The sequence below is a fragment of the Chiloscyllium plagiosum genome, unplaced genomic scaffold (assembly GCF_037043375.1).
Source record: "Chiloscyllium plagiosum isolate Xiang-an unplaced genomic scaffold, Cpla_swu_hap1 HiC_scaffold_4, whole genome shotgun sequence".
In the NCBI taxonomy this organism is placed as follows: domain Eukaryota; kingdom Metazoa; phylum Chordata; class Chondrichthyes; order Orectolobiformes; family Hemiscylliidae; genus Chiloscyllium; species Chiloscyllium plagiosum.
In genome coordinates, this window is record NW_028270142.1 from 110,820,657 (window position 1) to 110,838,715 (window position 18,059).

Consider the following 18,059-nt stretch of genomic DNA (forward strand, 5'->3'; position numbering starts at 1 on the left):
CAACTCTGATCTCCAGCATCTGCAGACCTCACTGTCTCCCCCTTTAAAGGCCTTTACAGATGGCTCCAGAGATCCTTGGATATCCGGGCAATAGCGAGCACCTCCAATTACAGCGAATGGGAGAATCAAGTTAGCATTGAATGAGAAGGGTGTTATAGGTTCATGGAAGGGAGTTAATGAGACAGGTGTGGGATGATCACATGAGGAAACGTGCTAGACCTCGTGGAGAGAAACCTTCTATGAAATTCACCAAAAAATTATACAAATGGGAAGATCCAGCCCTATGTTTCCCTGCCCCTCTCTTTCTAGTTCTCTTTTATTGGTATTGCTTAGTAAGAAATATTAAGGGGAAAGATTGATCTCCTGTCTAGTTACCAGCCTATTTTGTTTGGTTTTCAGGAAGCTACTGAAGTCGACTCTAGTGTTGACTCCTCTGTTTGGAGTTCACTATATTGTGTTCATGGCTATTCCCTACACGGAAGTGTCCGGCACGCTCTGGCAGATCCAGATGCATTATGAAATGCTCTTTAATTCCTCTCAGGTAATTTTCTTTTTTCTTCTGTAGCAGGCCATATTTAATTGATAAAATATCAGAATTTAGGGTGGTGTGGATGAGCTGGCTGTATCAGTAAAGCCGACCATCAACTGTGGGTTATTGTAAAAAACATAACTGGTTCGCTAACATCCTTTAGGGAAGGAAATCTGCCACCCTTTCCTGGTCTGGTCTAACACCTGACTCGAGTCCTGCAGCAAGTGATTGACTGAGTTGGCCCATCAAGCCATTCATTGGAAGAAGGCTCACCTCTACTTTCTTAGGTGCTCATCCTTGCCAATGGCACCCACAATATGAGAATGAATGGGATAAATAATTTTACAAAATTAAGATAGATTACTTATAAATCATTTCCTTTGAGCAGCTGGATATCATATACCAGCTCTTGTACACGTTCAGTTTACATCGTCTATAAGGGAACAATTTATCCATATCGCTGAATGTGTGACTGAGAGAGGATCTGATTGAAGTGTACAAAGTTCTGAGGGGTGAAGGCAAAGTAGATAAGTAGAAACATTTTGCCTTAGTGGAAGAGTCAATAACCATTGAGCACAGTTATAAAATGAGGAACAGGAAGAGATGGGAACCCTCAATACATTTAAGAACTATTTAGCTAATCACTTGAAACACCATTGCAAAAAAAAACTATGAGCCAGAAGCTGGGAAATGGGATTTGAATAGAAGGATATTTGATGATCAGTGCAGGCATGACAAGCTGAAGGACCTCTTTCAGTTCTGTAAAAACTCCATGACTCTATGACTTGTTTTTATGCCGTCAATACAAGCTGCTGTGTGCAGAAAGTAACAGGGTTTGATATAACAGATTACTGGGGAAAGTCAATTTTTGGAACGTCAGAGCTCTTATTATTGTCTGTTGAACTTTGCAGGGTTGCTTTGTGGCTGTCATCTACTGTTTCTGTAATGGAGAGGTAAGCATTTGTGTTTGTGTGTCGATGCGTATTAGTTTAGTGAATGAGCACAGCCAGTACCAGCTGTAGATGGATGTCTGATCTGCGTTAAGACAGTGCCTTGTTGTGATGAAGTATCTCAAAAGTTGGGAATTTCCTCGGAGCTGATCCTCTTGGCTGCAGTGTATCTACATGACAGTGAGCTTTCTGTCACATATTGGGTGAAGTGGACAGCTACGGTGCACAGGAGATTTCCATCCAAAATGTTTCAAATGAAGAATCTTGTTATTGGGGGGGGGTTTGGACCAACACATTAAACTACATTAGTTGGGCAATAATGTCCCACAGCATATGATTTTACAAACTATATTGTTGCAGGATTGAATACAAAACTAATTAAAAATAACCATCAGTCTGAATTTATTGTTTGAGTGTAGGATAAATACTGAAAGTAGCAGTACAAATTCCAATCCTTGTTGCTTCTTTCAGATTTTGAATTTGTTGAATTCTACCAATGTTTCTCTTTCATATTTTTCTTATATTTCATACTTCCATCTACTGGGGTTTCTGTGGGAAGAATGGAAGCTCTCACTAACCACTTTCTCTTGAGTAATAAATTCTGTGAGGCTGTACATGAGGTGGTGCATCTTGTTCAACAGTTTAGATTACTTACAGTGTGGAAACAGGCCCTTCGGCCCAACAAGTCCACACCAACCCACCGAAGCGTAACCCACCCAGACCCAATCCCCTACATTTACCCCTTCACCTAACACTACAGGCAATTTAGCATGGCCAATTCACCTAACCTGCACATTTTTTGGATTGTGGGAGGAAACCGGAGCACCCGGAGGAAACCTAAGCAGACATGGGGAGAATGTGCAAACTCCACACAGTCGCCTGAGGCGGGAATTGAACCCGGGTCTCTGGCGCTGTGAGGCAACAGTGCTAACCACTGTGCCACCATGCCGCCCACTAATTGCCCACTAGTTTGTGGTGTGTAAAATTAGACTAGAGATCTAATTTGCAATGTTCCTAATATTCAGCTCTTTATACTCGTTTTTAATTTGTTGTGTAAAATCCACAAAGACCAAATCATTTCTTGCTTTGTCATTCCACAGAATCTTGGTAGATTGAATTTGTGCTGAATCCCAAAAGATTAAAATGGATCCATTCACTCAAAATATATTGAGATATGAGAGTCAAATAATACCCATTCTAGTGATTTGAGTCAAATAAACCTGTTTCGTTCACTCCCCTGATAGAGTATCACCAAAAATAAATACAGTACAGAAAATGCTTACAATACTCAACAGAACAGATAACATCTATGCTCATAGGAACAGGGTTAACTTTCCAAGTTTTCCGAACAGGAGAATGGCGACGGACCTGAAATGTTAATGCTATTTCTCTCTCTATTGATGTGCTGTGTTTTATTTTGTTAGCATTTTCTGCTCTTAATTTCAGATTTCTGCACATTGTAATATTTTGTTATGTCATAGAGTATTTTTAAACTTAAGTATAATCGATAAATGCTGAATGTATATTTTAATATCCTGCATGTGATAATTTGTCACATCACTAACATAAAGAGTTAAGGAAAACTTATTTATAATAGACAGTTCTTGTTGAAAAGCAGATTTGACAGACTGGCTGACTCTTTGCTAAGCTTTAAATTTTGTGTCTTATCATCTCCAATTCTTTCATCATTGTGAACTCTTCAATTAAGTCTTCTATTGTCTTCGATGCTGCATTGAACACAACCTTCTTAAGTCTGCATGCCAATATTATGAGGACAGTTTTACCTTTGGATGAGATGATGATTGGTTCACCATCCAATATTGACACAGAATTACAGGACAGATGAAGGCCATTTGAATTTTCATGCTCATACCTGTTCTCTTCAAAAGTAACTCACCTAAAAGCACACCCCTGCCAGTTCCTCAATGTCCTTTGAAGTATTTGTCTGTTCTGATGCTCATTGAATTCACTTTCAAAAGCCATAATTGAATCTGCTTCTAAGATAAGCTCAAACACTGTATTCAGAATCTAACCACTCATTGTAAGAAATGGTTTTTCCCTCATGTCACCTTTGCTCCTTTTGCTATTCACCTTGAAGATGTATTCCCCTGTCCTTGGCTTTATCACCAATGGGTATGCTTTGCTGTTTCTGCTTTGTCCAGATGTCTCACGACTTTGGACAATTTACTCAAATCTGCTGAAAGACAGCAGCTCCTGCTTCTCCAAATTCATTACCACCATTTTCCATATTGTCACTGAATGCAAGTGTCAGCCAGTTTTATTGTTTGGGTTTAGAATAGAGCAGCAGTACAAACCCCAATCCTTGTTTCTTCCTTCAGATTTTGATTCTGTTGAATTCTACCAGTTTCCCTCTGTAGTATTTCTCTCATTCTCTACCTTGGGTCTCTGTGGGGAGAATGGAAGCTCTCATTAACCATCTATTGTTCCACTTTCTCTGGAATTGACTGGCTTAAAGCTGTTTTTAATAACAAATTGCTTTGAATGATAAATTCTGTTAGGCTCTGCTCTAGGTATTATGTCTTATTCAACATTTTGTGGCATCTAAAACTGGGCTAGAGATTTGACTGTCAATTTGCAAAGTTCTCCCAATGTCCAACTCTTTATACTCCTTTTTAATTGATGTATAAAATATTGAGAAACCAAACCATTTCTGATGTTGCCTTTTCACAGAATTGTGATAGACTGAATCTGCATTCTATACACCCCAGTTCCAATGGATTAAAAATTGTCCATTTCCAGTAACTGTAATATTTTAATGTCATAGAGTGTTAATAAACTCAAGTATAACAGATTAATACTGTTAACAGACCCTACTTCTCCAATCCATCCCCATCACTGAAGTACCTCATGTCTGGAACTATTCTTGTAAATCTTGTCTGTACCCTATCTAAAGCCTTCAACATTTTTCTTAAGTGGAGAATCCAGAACTGATTGCAGCATTTCAATTCAGGCTAACCATTGTTTTATGAAAGTTCACTGTAATTTTCTTGCTGTTGTACTCAATGCCTGTATTTATAAAGACTAGGAGAAAGTGAGGACTGCAGATGCTGGAGACCAGAGTTGAAAAATGTGGTGCTGGAAAAACACAGCAGGCCAGGCAGCATCCGAGGAGCAGGAGAATCGATGTTTCGGGCATAAACTCTTCTTCAGGAGTGAGGCTGGTGTGCCAAGCGGGTTGAGATAAAGGGTAGGGGGGAGAGAATTTGGGGGAGGGACGCTGGGAATATCCTTGTGGAGGGAGGAGGAGAGCTTCTTCAAGGTAGGCATCCTTGCAAGAGGATTCGCAATAGGTTAAGATCAACTAGGAGAAAGTGAGGACTGCAGATGCTGGAGACCAGCGCCCCTCCCCCAAATTCCCTCCCCCCTACCCTTTATCTCAGCCCGCTTGGCACACCAGTCTCACTCCTGAAGAAGGGTTTATGCCCGAAATGTCAATTCTCCTGCTCCTGGGATGCTGCCTGGCCTGCTGTGTTTTTCCAGCACCACACTTTATAAAGACCAGGATCTTGTAGACTTTTTCGAAGATTTTCTCAGTCTGCCCTGTCAACTTCAAAACTTTGTGTGCATATAACCCCCAGGACTCCATTCCACACTCACTTTAAAATTGTAGCTACTATTTTATATTGTTTGTTAACTTTCTTCCTATTAAAATATATAACTTTATACTTGTATGGACTAAATTCCATCTCACTTCTGTTCACCTATTCTCCCAATCTGTCTGTCCATTTGAAAACAATTACAGTTCATAAAGCTTCCAAGTATTGTGTCATCTCTAAATCTGCAAATTACGTACCAGGTTTATGACATTAATATAGATCAATACAAGCTGTGATTCTTGAAGTGACTCCTGTGGGATCCAATTTGATATCTTCCTCTCGTTTACTGTTTACCTTTACTCTCTGATTCCAGTCCCTCATTCGGCTTTGTATCCATGCTGCCACTGCCCTTTTTATTCCATAGGCTCCGACTTTACTGTCAACCCTGTTATGTGACACTTTATCAAACTTTATGACTTCCATCAAATGTCTTTGAAGCCTCATCAAAAATTAACTCACGTCAACTAAGCATAATTTAACTTTAGCAAATCCATGCTGGCTTTCTTTAATTAATCCATAATTGTCCAACCGTACGTTAATTTTGACAGAGAAGTTTGGTTCTGAAAACTTTTGTTCCAGTAAAGCTAAACTTCGTGGTTGCTAACTTTATTCTGGCACCTCTTTCTTTGAACAAATGCATAACATTTGCAATTCTTCAGTCATCTGTATTTAAGGAGAATTGTAAGATTACAGCACATGCTTTTGCAATTTCTACCCTTGATTCCTTCAGTATCCTTGGATAAATCCTACCTGGTTCTGATGATAACAGCAAGATATAATTCTTCCTCTTTATCAATTTTTGGTTCATCCAATGCCTGAACTATCACCTTTTTCACTTTGACTTACGTGGTGCCTTCTCATTCAGTACTTAAACCATGCCCTTGGCTTCATGAGTAGATCAACTTTTGAGTCCTTCATCTCATTCGTCTACACTTTTAGTATTTATTTTATCTGGGGAGGTGATGGCCTAATGGTATGATCACTAGACCTAGTAATCCAAAGACTTAGGTAAAGTCCTGAGGATCAGGCTTTGAATCCTACCATGGCAAGTGGTTGTATTTGAATTCAATAAAAAAACCTTGAATTAAGAGTCTAATGATGATCATGAATCCTTTGTTGATTGTTGGGAAAAGCTCATCTAGTTCACTAATATCTTTTAAGGAAGAAAACTACCATCCTTACCTGGTCTGGCCTACATGTGACTCCAGGCAATCAGAAATGTGGGTGTCTCTTAAACTGCCCTCTGGGCAATTAGTGATGGGCAATAATTGCTGGCCTAGCCAGCAACGCCCTTATCCTGTGAATTAATAACAACTTTTGCACTTCCTTGGGTTGAATCTACTCATCTTTTGGCAAAGTGTAATTTTTGTCAGGTTCCATGGAGGGTTTCTCTCCATGAAGCCTAGCGGGCTTTCTTGTGATATTGTCCCAGTTCTGCCCCAAAGGTTTAACTCTGGCACCCTTCCTGCCTGATGCTAGCTCAATTCTACCACTCAGCAAAGCTGGATGTACTCAGCACATCCAGGATGGACTGGCATCACTGTGGCTGGCACCTTATTTAAGAGGCCATTGTACACCCAGTCAAGAGGTGGCAGTTGGGAGCAGCCCTGCATGGTCGCAGATATTTGCCCTGCCTTGTGGCAAAGGGAAATTGGTACCCAGTTTGTGAACATGGGCTTGGTGATCCTGGTGAATGGCATGGTATGGAGGGGGGGGGTCATCCTCTTCCAAAAGGATTGGTAGAAGAGGGCACAATGCCAGTTTGAGATTGTCATACGGGTCACAGCAGTCTCTACAGCCTGGAAGAGTGATCAGCAACACAGGGTAAGTGCCTCCACCTTATTTCTGCTACTGCACCCACCGCCCACCAAGGCTCATGCTCTCCCACACGTTCTATGACATGCAACATCTTCCCTCCCTGCTTTGCCATCACAACCCCCATACACATTACTGCCCTTGTATGTCTCTACACAAGCCCCCCACACATTACTGCCCCTGTATGTCTCTGCACAACCCCCCCACACATTACTGCCCCTGTATGTCTCTGCACAACCCCCCCACACATTACTGCCCTTGTATGTCTCTGCACAACCCCCCCCCCACACATTACTGCCCCTGTATGTCTCTGCACAAACCCCACACTCATTACTACCCCTGTATGTCTCTCCCCAAACCCCCCCCACACATTACTGCCCCTGTATGTCTCTCCCCAAACCCCCCCACACATCACTGCCCCTGTATATCGCTGTGCTGTCTACTCTCTCACTCGGGTCATCTCAGCACCTTTCCCCCACTTGCACCAATCCTGACACCTGTATCAATCACTTTCATCTCATTCAGTCCTTTCCTTTTGCATTCTAGACCATAACATGGCCAATAGAGCTGGGATGGCTGGTGGGGTGCAGTTCCTCTTCTCCTCACCCTGATGATGAGAGAATGTTGGCTCTGGCTGACAAAGACTGGTCGATTCCTGTGAGAATGTGGAAATCTCCTTTTCCTGGCAGCCGAGCAAGAAACTTTGTTTATTGTTGTGCTGCTCTTCAACTGCCTCCACTCTGAATTTATTGTTGACATGCCAGAACACTTACCCCATGGTGGTGAGATTCTTTCTGGTGCCTCCTGCAGGCACCAGTATGATGTCCAGTGTGTCTGCTGCCAAGAGACCCATCCTGCAAGACACACCCTACTCTACCCCGAAGGAGGAGATGACTGCTCCATCAGAGGGAATATCAGCAAAGCTGCTTCCTGCACCCTCCACCAGCTCCTGTACTGACACCTCGGAAGGAATGTTAGCTAGATTAGAGCCGAGGCAGTCAGCACTTCACTGCCACGCTTCTGCAGCTGGTCAAGGGAGAAATGCCAGAGTCATCTGTCACTCGGAGGATTGCCGGAGACCAGACACCTGCATAGCACCCAGCAGGAAATGACCTCATGGTGTCGGCAATGCAGGTGTCAATCAATGCAGGCAGTGACCTGCACAAGTCAACACAGAAGCAGCAGGCAGGCCTGTGAGGAGCACTGGCCAGCCTGACACAAAGGCTGCAGGACTGTAGCACTGCCATTGGAACACTGCTGCCTCAAGCACATGAGGATCTGCCTGTCTCCATGGACTGGTTTGGTAGCTGCCTTACAGAGCCAGGTCCGGCACTCTCAGAGACTTCACAGACCTGCACTCCACCACCCTATCCATTGGTGATGAGTACCAACAGAGAGAGGGGGACAAGGGTCCTTGAGCTCAATCTAGGTGCCTCTTCCTCCCAGGGTTACAGGGTGGCACCCAGCCATGAGAGAAACCAAACACAAGCCCTCTGGCAGTGTCTACTCGAGCCAGACTGCCTACCTAACTCCCCCATCCCCACCGACCCCCTCAACCCTGTGAGAGGTCAACCCAAGGAGGATGCACTTGCCTGTGGTCAGGGTGCGCTCACCATATCTGGGACCTCTGGACAATCAAATCCCTGTGGTTGCCCAATCATATTTCCAAGGCCAATAGGCTTCACAATAGGCAGAGCACCTTCCAGCTCTGGAACCTGGGACTATACTGAGATGTAGTGGGAAGGAAAGAAGGAAGATCTCTTGAGGGGACATATATAGCATGGGTGATAGGTCACTGCAAATAAGTTCCTGTATTGTAAATACAGGTAGTGCTCCTATAATGCTATAGTTACATTCCCATGTGACTCCATGTTATAGAAAGTCATGCAATAGAAATAATGGGGCCTATGGGAAAAACAGGGTTGGTGGCGAACCACTAAAAATAACAGAAAAATCAAAACAAACAATAGAACAGTCTAAGTAAATTTTAAATCATCTATTTTAATGAAATAATACAGTAAATTTAACACTTTAACACTAAAATCACTGACTACAGCACTTTATCTTTCACAAAGCGCTTCACCAGAAAGCGCGTAAGCTGACTGACCACGTGATGCTACGCGGAGTCCTTGCACTGTGACATCTAGCGCCAGGAATGGAAATCGCGCAATAATGAATGGGAGTTAGCTTTATTAAAAAAAATAGTCTGCAATTCACAAATCACGTTTAAGAAACGTGCTATCGGAGAACTACCTGTATATGTTAATGTTTCACCATCACCTGTATGGATAAGTCTTTGTCTAGCCAGAAATGCAATATTGAAGCTACAGAACTCACATATCCTTACTACTATATGGTGTTTCACAACCCAAAGTGTGAAGTGAGCTCCTAATGAACCATTTGCAGGCTATGGTTAAATGGCAGGTTACTGCTATTTTGGAAGCTAGATGTCAGTTTTTCACAGCAATTGCACAACAGGCATTAATGGGATTCATTGATTATCTTGCCTGATGGAGTGACGATTGGGCTGAACATAGGTGGCAAATATATAATTTGCAAAGCATTTAGTGCTCAGTTTTCGCATCAGCATGTTGGTGTCAGTTTAATGAAGGGCCTCTCATCATTCCAAGTCAACACTCCCTCCCTCCCAGAATGAAGCGTTTACTCCACCCACTCTGGGTGTGGTCACAAGCATCTTCATCTTCTGAAACATTGTTGTCAGATGCCGAAGATGGAGGCCTGAAGGATTAAGTGCCAAGCTGGAGTCATCAGGCACTCGCTCTGACTCACATGTTCAGAAATCTTGATGTTTAGTTTCCATTCGGAAGTTGGAATAGGAAATTCATGAGATGAGATTAAGTAAAAAAATAGGTTGATAATGGGCTATAAACTCATTAATAAGCTTCTTGCTGTTCATTAGTGAGCATCATGATTGTCAGTCACAATGTCAAGGAACACCTCACTCAACATCTCTCAAACTCTCACAACTTTCTCACCATGGGCAATGTTATTCCGGGTCTGGAAAAATTCTGTCTTTCTATGTTATATGCTGTTCTTTTCTCACACTCTTTTACTCTCATATTCTTTTTTTAACTCTCCCTCTGAACTTTTTATTTTCAGTCTGGTTCTCACTTGCATTATCAACTTGGCATTTGCCTTGAGCATGCTTTTTCTGCTTCATTTTATCTTTTTCATAATTAAATAAACTTTTTTGATCCTACATTTCCTCCTTGTGGCTATCTCCTCTTTAATGGTATCCCATTGTTCCATCACTGTTTTGTCTGGCAGTCTTTAACTCCTATTGACCAGGGTCAGATGTATTCTTACCCCCATTGAAATTGGCCACCCTTCACTTAAGTATTCCTAATCTGGATTGCTCCTTGTCCTTTCCATCACAAATCTAATCTTTATGGTTCTATGATAAATGTTCCATAAGTATTCCCCTATCTCAGATTCAGCAATATTTCCTTCCTTTTTGAGCTATAAACATACTGATCAAGAAAATTCTCCTGAATATGCTTCAGGAAACTATTTCCTTTTTTCTTTGCACTATTATTATCCTAGTCTATGATTAAGATAATTAGACATCAATTATCAATACTCTATAGTTCTTGTGCCCCCCCCACCCTGTGATTTCCTTCTCTACCTTTCTGATGACAGTATGGAAACAGGTCCTTCAGCCCAACAAATCCACACTAACCCTCCGAAGAGTAACCCACCCAGACCCATTCTCATACCCTATATTTACCCCTGACTAATGCACCTAATACCATGGGCAATTTAGCATGGCCAATTCACGTAACCTGCACATCTTTGGGCTGTGGGAGGAAACCTGGGGCACCTGGAGGAAATCCATGCAGACATGGGGAGAATGTGCAAACTCCACACAGACAGTCTGTCCAAGATGAGAATTGAACCTGGGTCCCAAGCACTGTGAGGCAGCTGTGCTAACCACTGAGCCACCATGCCACCCTAGTTGGTGGTCTATTGAATACTAATGGCACCCCTCTAGTTTCTTAACTCTAACCATAGATTGTGTCATTGACTACTCAACTCACATTCCATCTGTCTTGCTTTCCTTTCTTTTTCATCCTTCTCGAACCCTCTGTAGCTAGAAATAGTAAACATTTAGTCCTGTGCATTATTGAACCAGACCTGTTATGACTGCAACATGATATTCACACATGGCTATCTGCTTATAATCACTAATCTTGTTTACTAATGTACATTTACATATATGCACTTCTAATAATACAATCTAATTCAGACTTTATTGTATTCTCTCTTAATCTGGCTCCATTAGAATCATAGAATTCCTAGAGTGTAGAAAGAAGACATTTGGCCCATATTGACCCTTCAAAGAGTATCTCACCCCTATAACCCTTCATTCCCAATGGGTTATCCACCTAGCCTATACATCTTTGAAACCAGAGCACCTGGAAGGAACCCACGCAGACATGGGAGAATGTACAAGTTCCACACAGTCAGTCAGCCAGGGGTGGAATTGAACCTGGGTCCCTGGCATTGTGAGGCAGCAGTGGTAACCACTGAGCCACCGTGCCACCCCATTGCTTCATGTTACTATGTTTAACTCTCCTACTAACTGTCTCGCTGAATTCTTTGTGCTCGTTGTTTCTCCCTTCTAATGTTACATGTTGGTTAGCATCCTTCAAATGTTAGTCTAAATCCTTTAAAAAAAGATAAGGCTGACGCATTTGAGACAATCTTCAGCCAGAAGTGCCAAATGGATGATCCAGTTTGTCCTCTTCCAGAGATCTCCTTCATCACAGATTTCAATCTTCAGCCAAATTGATTCACATATAACCAAGAGATAGCAGGATACACTGGTATTGCAAATACTTGGTAGTTTGGTAATAGTACTGAAGACTTGTGTTCAAATGCTGGCCAAAACCCTGGTTAGTCTGTTCTTGTATAGCCCCAACACAGACATCTATTCAACAATGTGAAAAAAAATGGCCAATTTCTGTCTTGGGGTATTGAATTGAATTGAATTTATTGTCACATGTACCGAGGCACAGTGAAAAGCTTTGCCTTGCGAGCAATACAGACAGATCACAGAGTTAAGTAGCATAGAAAAGTAAATAATAGGTAAACAGTGGCATAAGCAAAATCACAGGTACAGACGAATGTTAAGAGTTTGTGAGTCCATTCAGTATTCTTTCACTAACTGAATTTCCACAGACTCTGGGTAGAGAATTCCAAAGATTTATCATCCTCCTGAATGAAACAAAACCCTCCTTATCCCTGTCTTCCATGGGTTGCCTCTCATCCTGAGATTATGTTTCTCAATTCTAGAGTGTCGGCCGGGGAGAAATCGTCTCTGCATCCACTTTGCCACACACGATCACACCCTCTAAGAACTTCATAAATTTCAATGAAATCATCTCTCATTCATTAAAATGCTCAGGAATGCAAATCTATTTTCCGCAATCTCTCCTCATAAGATAACTCCAACATTCCAGAGAGTAAACTGATAAACCACCTTTGACGTCCCTTAATCACTTGCTGCTTGTGCATGTTCACTTTTAGTAACTTGAACAAGGACATCCAGATCCTTTTGAATACCTAAGCCTCTCACCATTTAAGAAATATTCAACCTTTCTTTTCTTTCTACAAAATAACTTCACACTTATTCACATTATATTCTGTCCTCCATGTTCCAGCACATTTACCTAGCTAGTTCCAGTCCTCTTAAAGCCTCCTTGCATCATACTCACAACTTGAATTTCTACCCAGTTTGCTGTCATCAGCGAATCTGGAAATATTACAATTGGTCTGCACATCAAATCATGTTGATCCTGTAACAATAATTTCCATGATTTTGGCATATGTGGTTTCAGATTTTATATATAAAATTTAACATGTTCAAGCAGCAAGTGATTGAGGAAGCAATTTTCCTTTGTAATTCACTGGAAATGGATTTGAGTACAGAAGTAAAGATAGCTGGCAGCAGACCTTGTGAGTCCAATCCTGGAGTATTATGAACAGCTTTGGTCTCGTTACGTAAGGAAAGATATGCTTACTATAAAGGGACGTCAAAGGTGGTTTATCAGTTTAGTCTCTGGAATGTTGGAGTTATCTTATGAGGAGGGATTGAGAAAAATAGATTTGCATTCCTGAGCATTTTAATGAATGAGACATGACTTCATTGAAATTTATGAAGTTCTTAGAGGGTGTGATTGTGTGTGGCAAAGTGGATGTAGAGACTATTTCTCCCCTGGCCAACACTCTAGAATTGAGAAACACCTATGTATATTATATATTGCCAAATAATATGTTTTCTAGTATTAAAATAATTCTCAAAATGAGAAAATATCAATGAGTACTAGAAGTGAAAATTAATAGATCTGGCTCTCTACTATTCAGCTGGGGACTTCCAGTCTGTCCTGAGAACACTATTTTGAGAAGAATCAGTTATCCTTGTACTATTCAGCTACATTAGGCTGTATGTACATATTCCAATTCTTATCTTTTGTCACAAATTATTGCATCATTCTAACTTTCCAACTGACTCTTGATGTTCTGGGCTCAACTCTTATTTTGGCTGCAGACACAGTATCTGTTTCCCTGGAGAACATGTAAGATTATGTTATCGAAACAGTAGATACTTTATGGTTGTCAAGTCTTGCAAGTAAGGGCGGTTTCCCATACTGCGTCAGAAAATCTCCTGGCAACTAGTTTTCTTGTCTACATAAAGGTCAGCACTTGACCTGGGAGTTATAGCTGTGGAGACTTCAACACTTTGTCCCTTAGCAACTTGTTTAGTCACAAGTAGAGACAAGATTTCAGTGTGGCTAAGTTGCTGAAGTAAAAACAGCTAGGATATGTTAATTAAGAGCAAAATACTACACAGCTGAAGATCTGAAATAAAAATGGAAAATGCTGGAGAAACTCAACAGGTCTGAAAACATCCAGAAAGAAACAGAATTAACAGAAATGATTCTTCAAAACTGGATCTGTTGATAATTTTCATGGGAATAAAACATATTTGCAAAATACTCAACACTCACCAAAGTGATTGACTCTTAACTGCCCTCAAGTAAATCTTATAATTTATCATGACATTTTCACATTAAGAGGGAAATAAGCACCATTGCAGTGTCTACATCTTGAGAATGATCTGTTCAAAATGAGCTATCTTCCTGAAATCTGGATTGGCTCTCGAATGTTCAATGGAACTCACATGCTAAAGGCAGAGACCATTACATCATCTTATAGAAACGGAAATAATTGGAACAAGGGCCAGGTGATTCTCATTGACTGTGACATCCATGAATGGGATTGTTACTCTGGGCCAATAGGGAACCCTGGCTGACAGATATAAACAGGAGATTCTCTTTCACTGTGTCTCACACCTGCACACACAACATTGGTGCTTTGGGGGGGGGGGGGGGGGAATAAATAAATAAATAAACAAACATACAAACAACATGCACTACTGCAGTTAGGTGGTAGTGTGGGGGTAATAAAGAAGGGAGTGTCTGACATCCTCTTCACTCTGAGAGCTGGCTCTGAGGGAGCTGGATCAGTGTCAAGGACTCTCCACATAAAAAAAACAGGAGATTCAGAGAGTCTTATTCTAGGGACTGGCTCTGAACAAGCCAGTCAGAGTCCATGTATAAATAAAAAGTGATTTGGTACAGATACCTTGTCTTCTCTGAGTTATTTCAGAAATCTATGTGAATACATGAAGCAAATGAAGTTACAGGTTTCAGGGAGAGCATAAGATGATGGAATTAGTTTTGGATTCTACTGGCAAACATCTGGAAAATACCTGATTGGTTGAAATACTTCCAGCACTGGGATTTTATTGTGTTGATTTAAACATTGTCTGAATGGAAGCATTAACCACTGTTGCAGTATAGATGGCTTGACATTGATATGAAAGATGGTATAAATTGATCTCATTGTTACTTGTGTTTGGAAGAAATAAGTCAATAATCTATTTTCTCTGCTGATTAAATGAGGCCGGAGAATTGATTGTGACAGGGGCAATAGTTCACCATTTACTGATTTTTACTTTTCTTCTTCATTTTGAAAATCATGGGTCTAGAAATAGGATTGCACTGTAGCTGTTTTAAATACACTCAGGAGACCAATCATTACATTTGTGCTCATTCTCTGCTGGAAGCGTTGTATCAGTTATACTAATCAGTAATTGGTTGTTGAGTTGGCTGGACAGCTGTTTGGAATACAAAAAGATGCAATTCCTGCACTGAGCTTACTACGAAGGACTCTCTTTCTCAACCTTCCCCAATCACCTGAGTTGTGGTGTCCCTCTGGTTAAGCCACCATCAGTTGTCTCTCTCTCTCTCTAATCAGAGAGCAACCCTATTGTCCTCTGGGAAAATGGCACCTTTGTTTTTAATTTGTGTAGTGAGTAAGATATAAGTAAATGCCTAAAACTGGCAGTAAATGTGTGTAAATTAGAGGGTTAAGCCCACATCAAACTTGCTTGGTGAAATCTGTTGAGATTGAGCTCAGCGTATAATTTCCCAGCTGTGGTCCATTTCTTCAGGACAGCCCAATGAGCAATCTAACAATCTGTAAAGGTTTGGTTGGAGGCTGTCACCCAGAAGGCAGATTTTAAATTATTTCCTTATACTTCTGTGAAGACAGCTGATCTGACTGTGCCCCCCTTGTCCTAAAGCTCACTGTTACCACCATCACATGTGACAGCTATTCTGCCTGTAGGTCAATTTGCAGTGGTTTCATCAGCAGCCATATTAATCTCATATAATTGTCACACACTCTTGCAGGCACTATCAGTGCTCCAGGCTGTGAGTTCTGACATTTTTTGATTGTGTATCTCTGTCCTATTTTGCAGGTCCAGAGTGAGATTAAAAAGGCATGGGCACGGTGGACATTAGCACTTGACTTCAAACGCAAAGCCCGTGGAGGGAACACCAACTACAGCTATGGACCAATGGTGTCACACACCAACAACAGTATCAGCACCAACCTGACCACCCGTGCTCCACAAGCTCTCCACCTCAATAGTCGACTGGGCAGTGGACTACTGAATGGGCATCGGAACCTGCCAGGCTATGTTAAAAATGGCTCAGTCTCTGAGAACTCACCGCCCTCATCTCTACCTGAGCAAAATGGCAAGGATGATGAGCACAGCAGGAGTTTGGGGGCTTCAGAGACCCACAAACCTTCTTTAGTTGTTGAGGAAGAGAGGGAGACTGTAATGTGATTGGAAGGCACATGCACAGGAAGCATCTAATCTACACACAACTGAACTCCTCAACCATAAAACAATAGCAATGGATTGAATTGTTCTCCACTTGTTTCACTACACTGGTAAGAGCAGGGTACTCCAACTGGAAAATACCTGAAATGTGGACGGAGAATCAGGAAGACATGATATTGTATCGTGTAATCTTTTTCTCCCCCAAGGATTTGTTGTATCTTTGCATAATAATGTAGATTTTAGTCAAGCACAGTCAATGTCATCACAAATGCCAGTATTCAGTGGATAGACTCAAAACAGCACTGGTGACATTTATTGCTTCTGCATGGCCTGAATCTCCCAGAGTAAATTCTCTCTGTCGTTTGCATGTCATCACCTGAGTGCCTATTCACCATGTTAGAGGAGCATCAACTGATTGATCATAAGGAATTGGGCATTCAACTTCCTTCTTTTTCTCATTCCTAGTATGCTGCTTCAAAAATGATGATATCTGATTAACTGAGCAATGCCTTCTTTTTTGCAGAGGAGTCATGTTTATGTAGAGGGGCTGCCAGATCTCAGAAAGGACAATCTGGAAGATGGTCTCAACAGAATCCTGTAAAGTGGCAATTTAAGTGTAACTCTTCCTTTTCAAAATAGATAGTTCTCATTATTACACCAGTGCATACAGAGCTGTAGAAAACCATCTGGGGAATGTACATGTCCTGGATATCTTGCACTGATACCCACAGTGTTAATTAAAACCAAAAGAACTGCGTTGGCTATAAATCAGAAACAGAAGTTGCTGGAAAAGCTCAGCAGGTCTGGCAGCAACAGTGGAGAGAAATCACGAGTTATGTTTTGGGTCCGGGTCAGTTCTGCAGAAGGGTCATTGGACCTGAAATGTTAACTCTGATTTCTCTTCATAGATGCTGCCAGACCTGCTGAGCCTTTCCAGCAATTTCTGTTTTTGGCCCAGAGTGGATTTCTTTCGATCTTTTTTCATTTTGAGAGGATAGGTAAAATATGTTGAAATAATAAGGTAATAAATGACCCAAAAACCAATTTGAGCACAGATCCATAGTAGCAGAAACTTGGAGAAAAGTTGATGTTCATAACAATGCTGTTGACGAAAGCCGTCCAAGCATTATTTCAAAGATCTTGGCCAATGCAGCATCAATATTCACAATTAGCTCTAAAGCTTTGAGTTGCATGGTGAACTCCTCAAGTAAATAAGACAACATTGAAAACCACAATCTTTTCCATTGACCAGGCATTGATCTCCAACTGTTAGGTATCAGAATTCACTAACTCCATGTCCATTCTTTATCCTTTCCATTTATTAGTGTCTGTTCAAAACATGCTGATATATAGATGTTGTTTCTTATTGAGTTTGTGATGTTCATGTTGTTTGGTTAAAAATTATTGGGAAAAAGGATAAATTATTATTTATTAATTTTTTTAACAAATGCATCTTGAGTGATTGTGGGAAAATAATAAACATGTTTGTTGTTTCTATAGTGATTGACAAGAAACAGTGAATTGTGTTCCATTTTGGGTTGATGTCATTTTTTATTATAAACTGAAGACTGAGGGATGGAAATCTGAGAGATTGACTTGCTGCTAATCCACCTGGAACGATTACGCACTGAATTCACCATATGATCACAAGTTGACAATTCTAGTTCACAAAGAGTTTTGAAGGCCAGCAGTGGTGCACTGGTAATTTCACTATTATTCCAGCAGCCTCAGGATATTTCTATGGGGGCATGTGGTCAAATCCTATCATGGCAACTGGAATAAAAGGTAGTCTCAGCAGTGGTGACCTTGCCAATTACTGATTGTTGTAAATATCCATCTGGTTAACTAATGTCATTTAGGGAGAGAAATCTTCCATGCATTTCCAAGCCTATGTGTGAATCCAGACTCATAACAATGTGGTTCACTTCTAA

General features: G+C 41.1%; 1 protein-coding gene across 3 annotated transcripts in view; it reads left to right on the top strand.

The window, feature by feature from the left end:
* LOC122549546 (parathyroid hormone/parathyroid hormone-related peptide receptor) overlaps positions 1-17,631 on the top strand; it is a 108,491-nt gene extending 90,860 nt beyond the window's left edge. For 2 of the 3 annotated variants that reach the window (XM_043689395.2, XM_087985853.1), the window contains 3 exons: positions 400-541; positions 1,441-1,482; positions 15,760-17,631. In XM_043689395.2, the coding sequence (XP_043545330.1) occupies positions 400-541; positions 1,441-1,482; positions 15,760-16,131 (556 nt within the window). In that variant the 3' untranslated portion in view covers positions 16,132-17,631. The remainder of the gene's footprint in view (positions 1-399; positions 542-1,440; positions 1,483-15,759) is intronic. The other variant, XM_043689396.2, reaches the window with a different exon arrangement.
* The last annotated feature ends 428 nt before the right edge of the window (positions 17,632-18,059 follow it).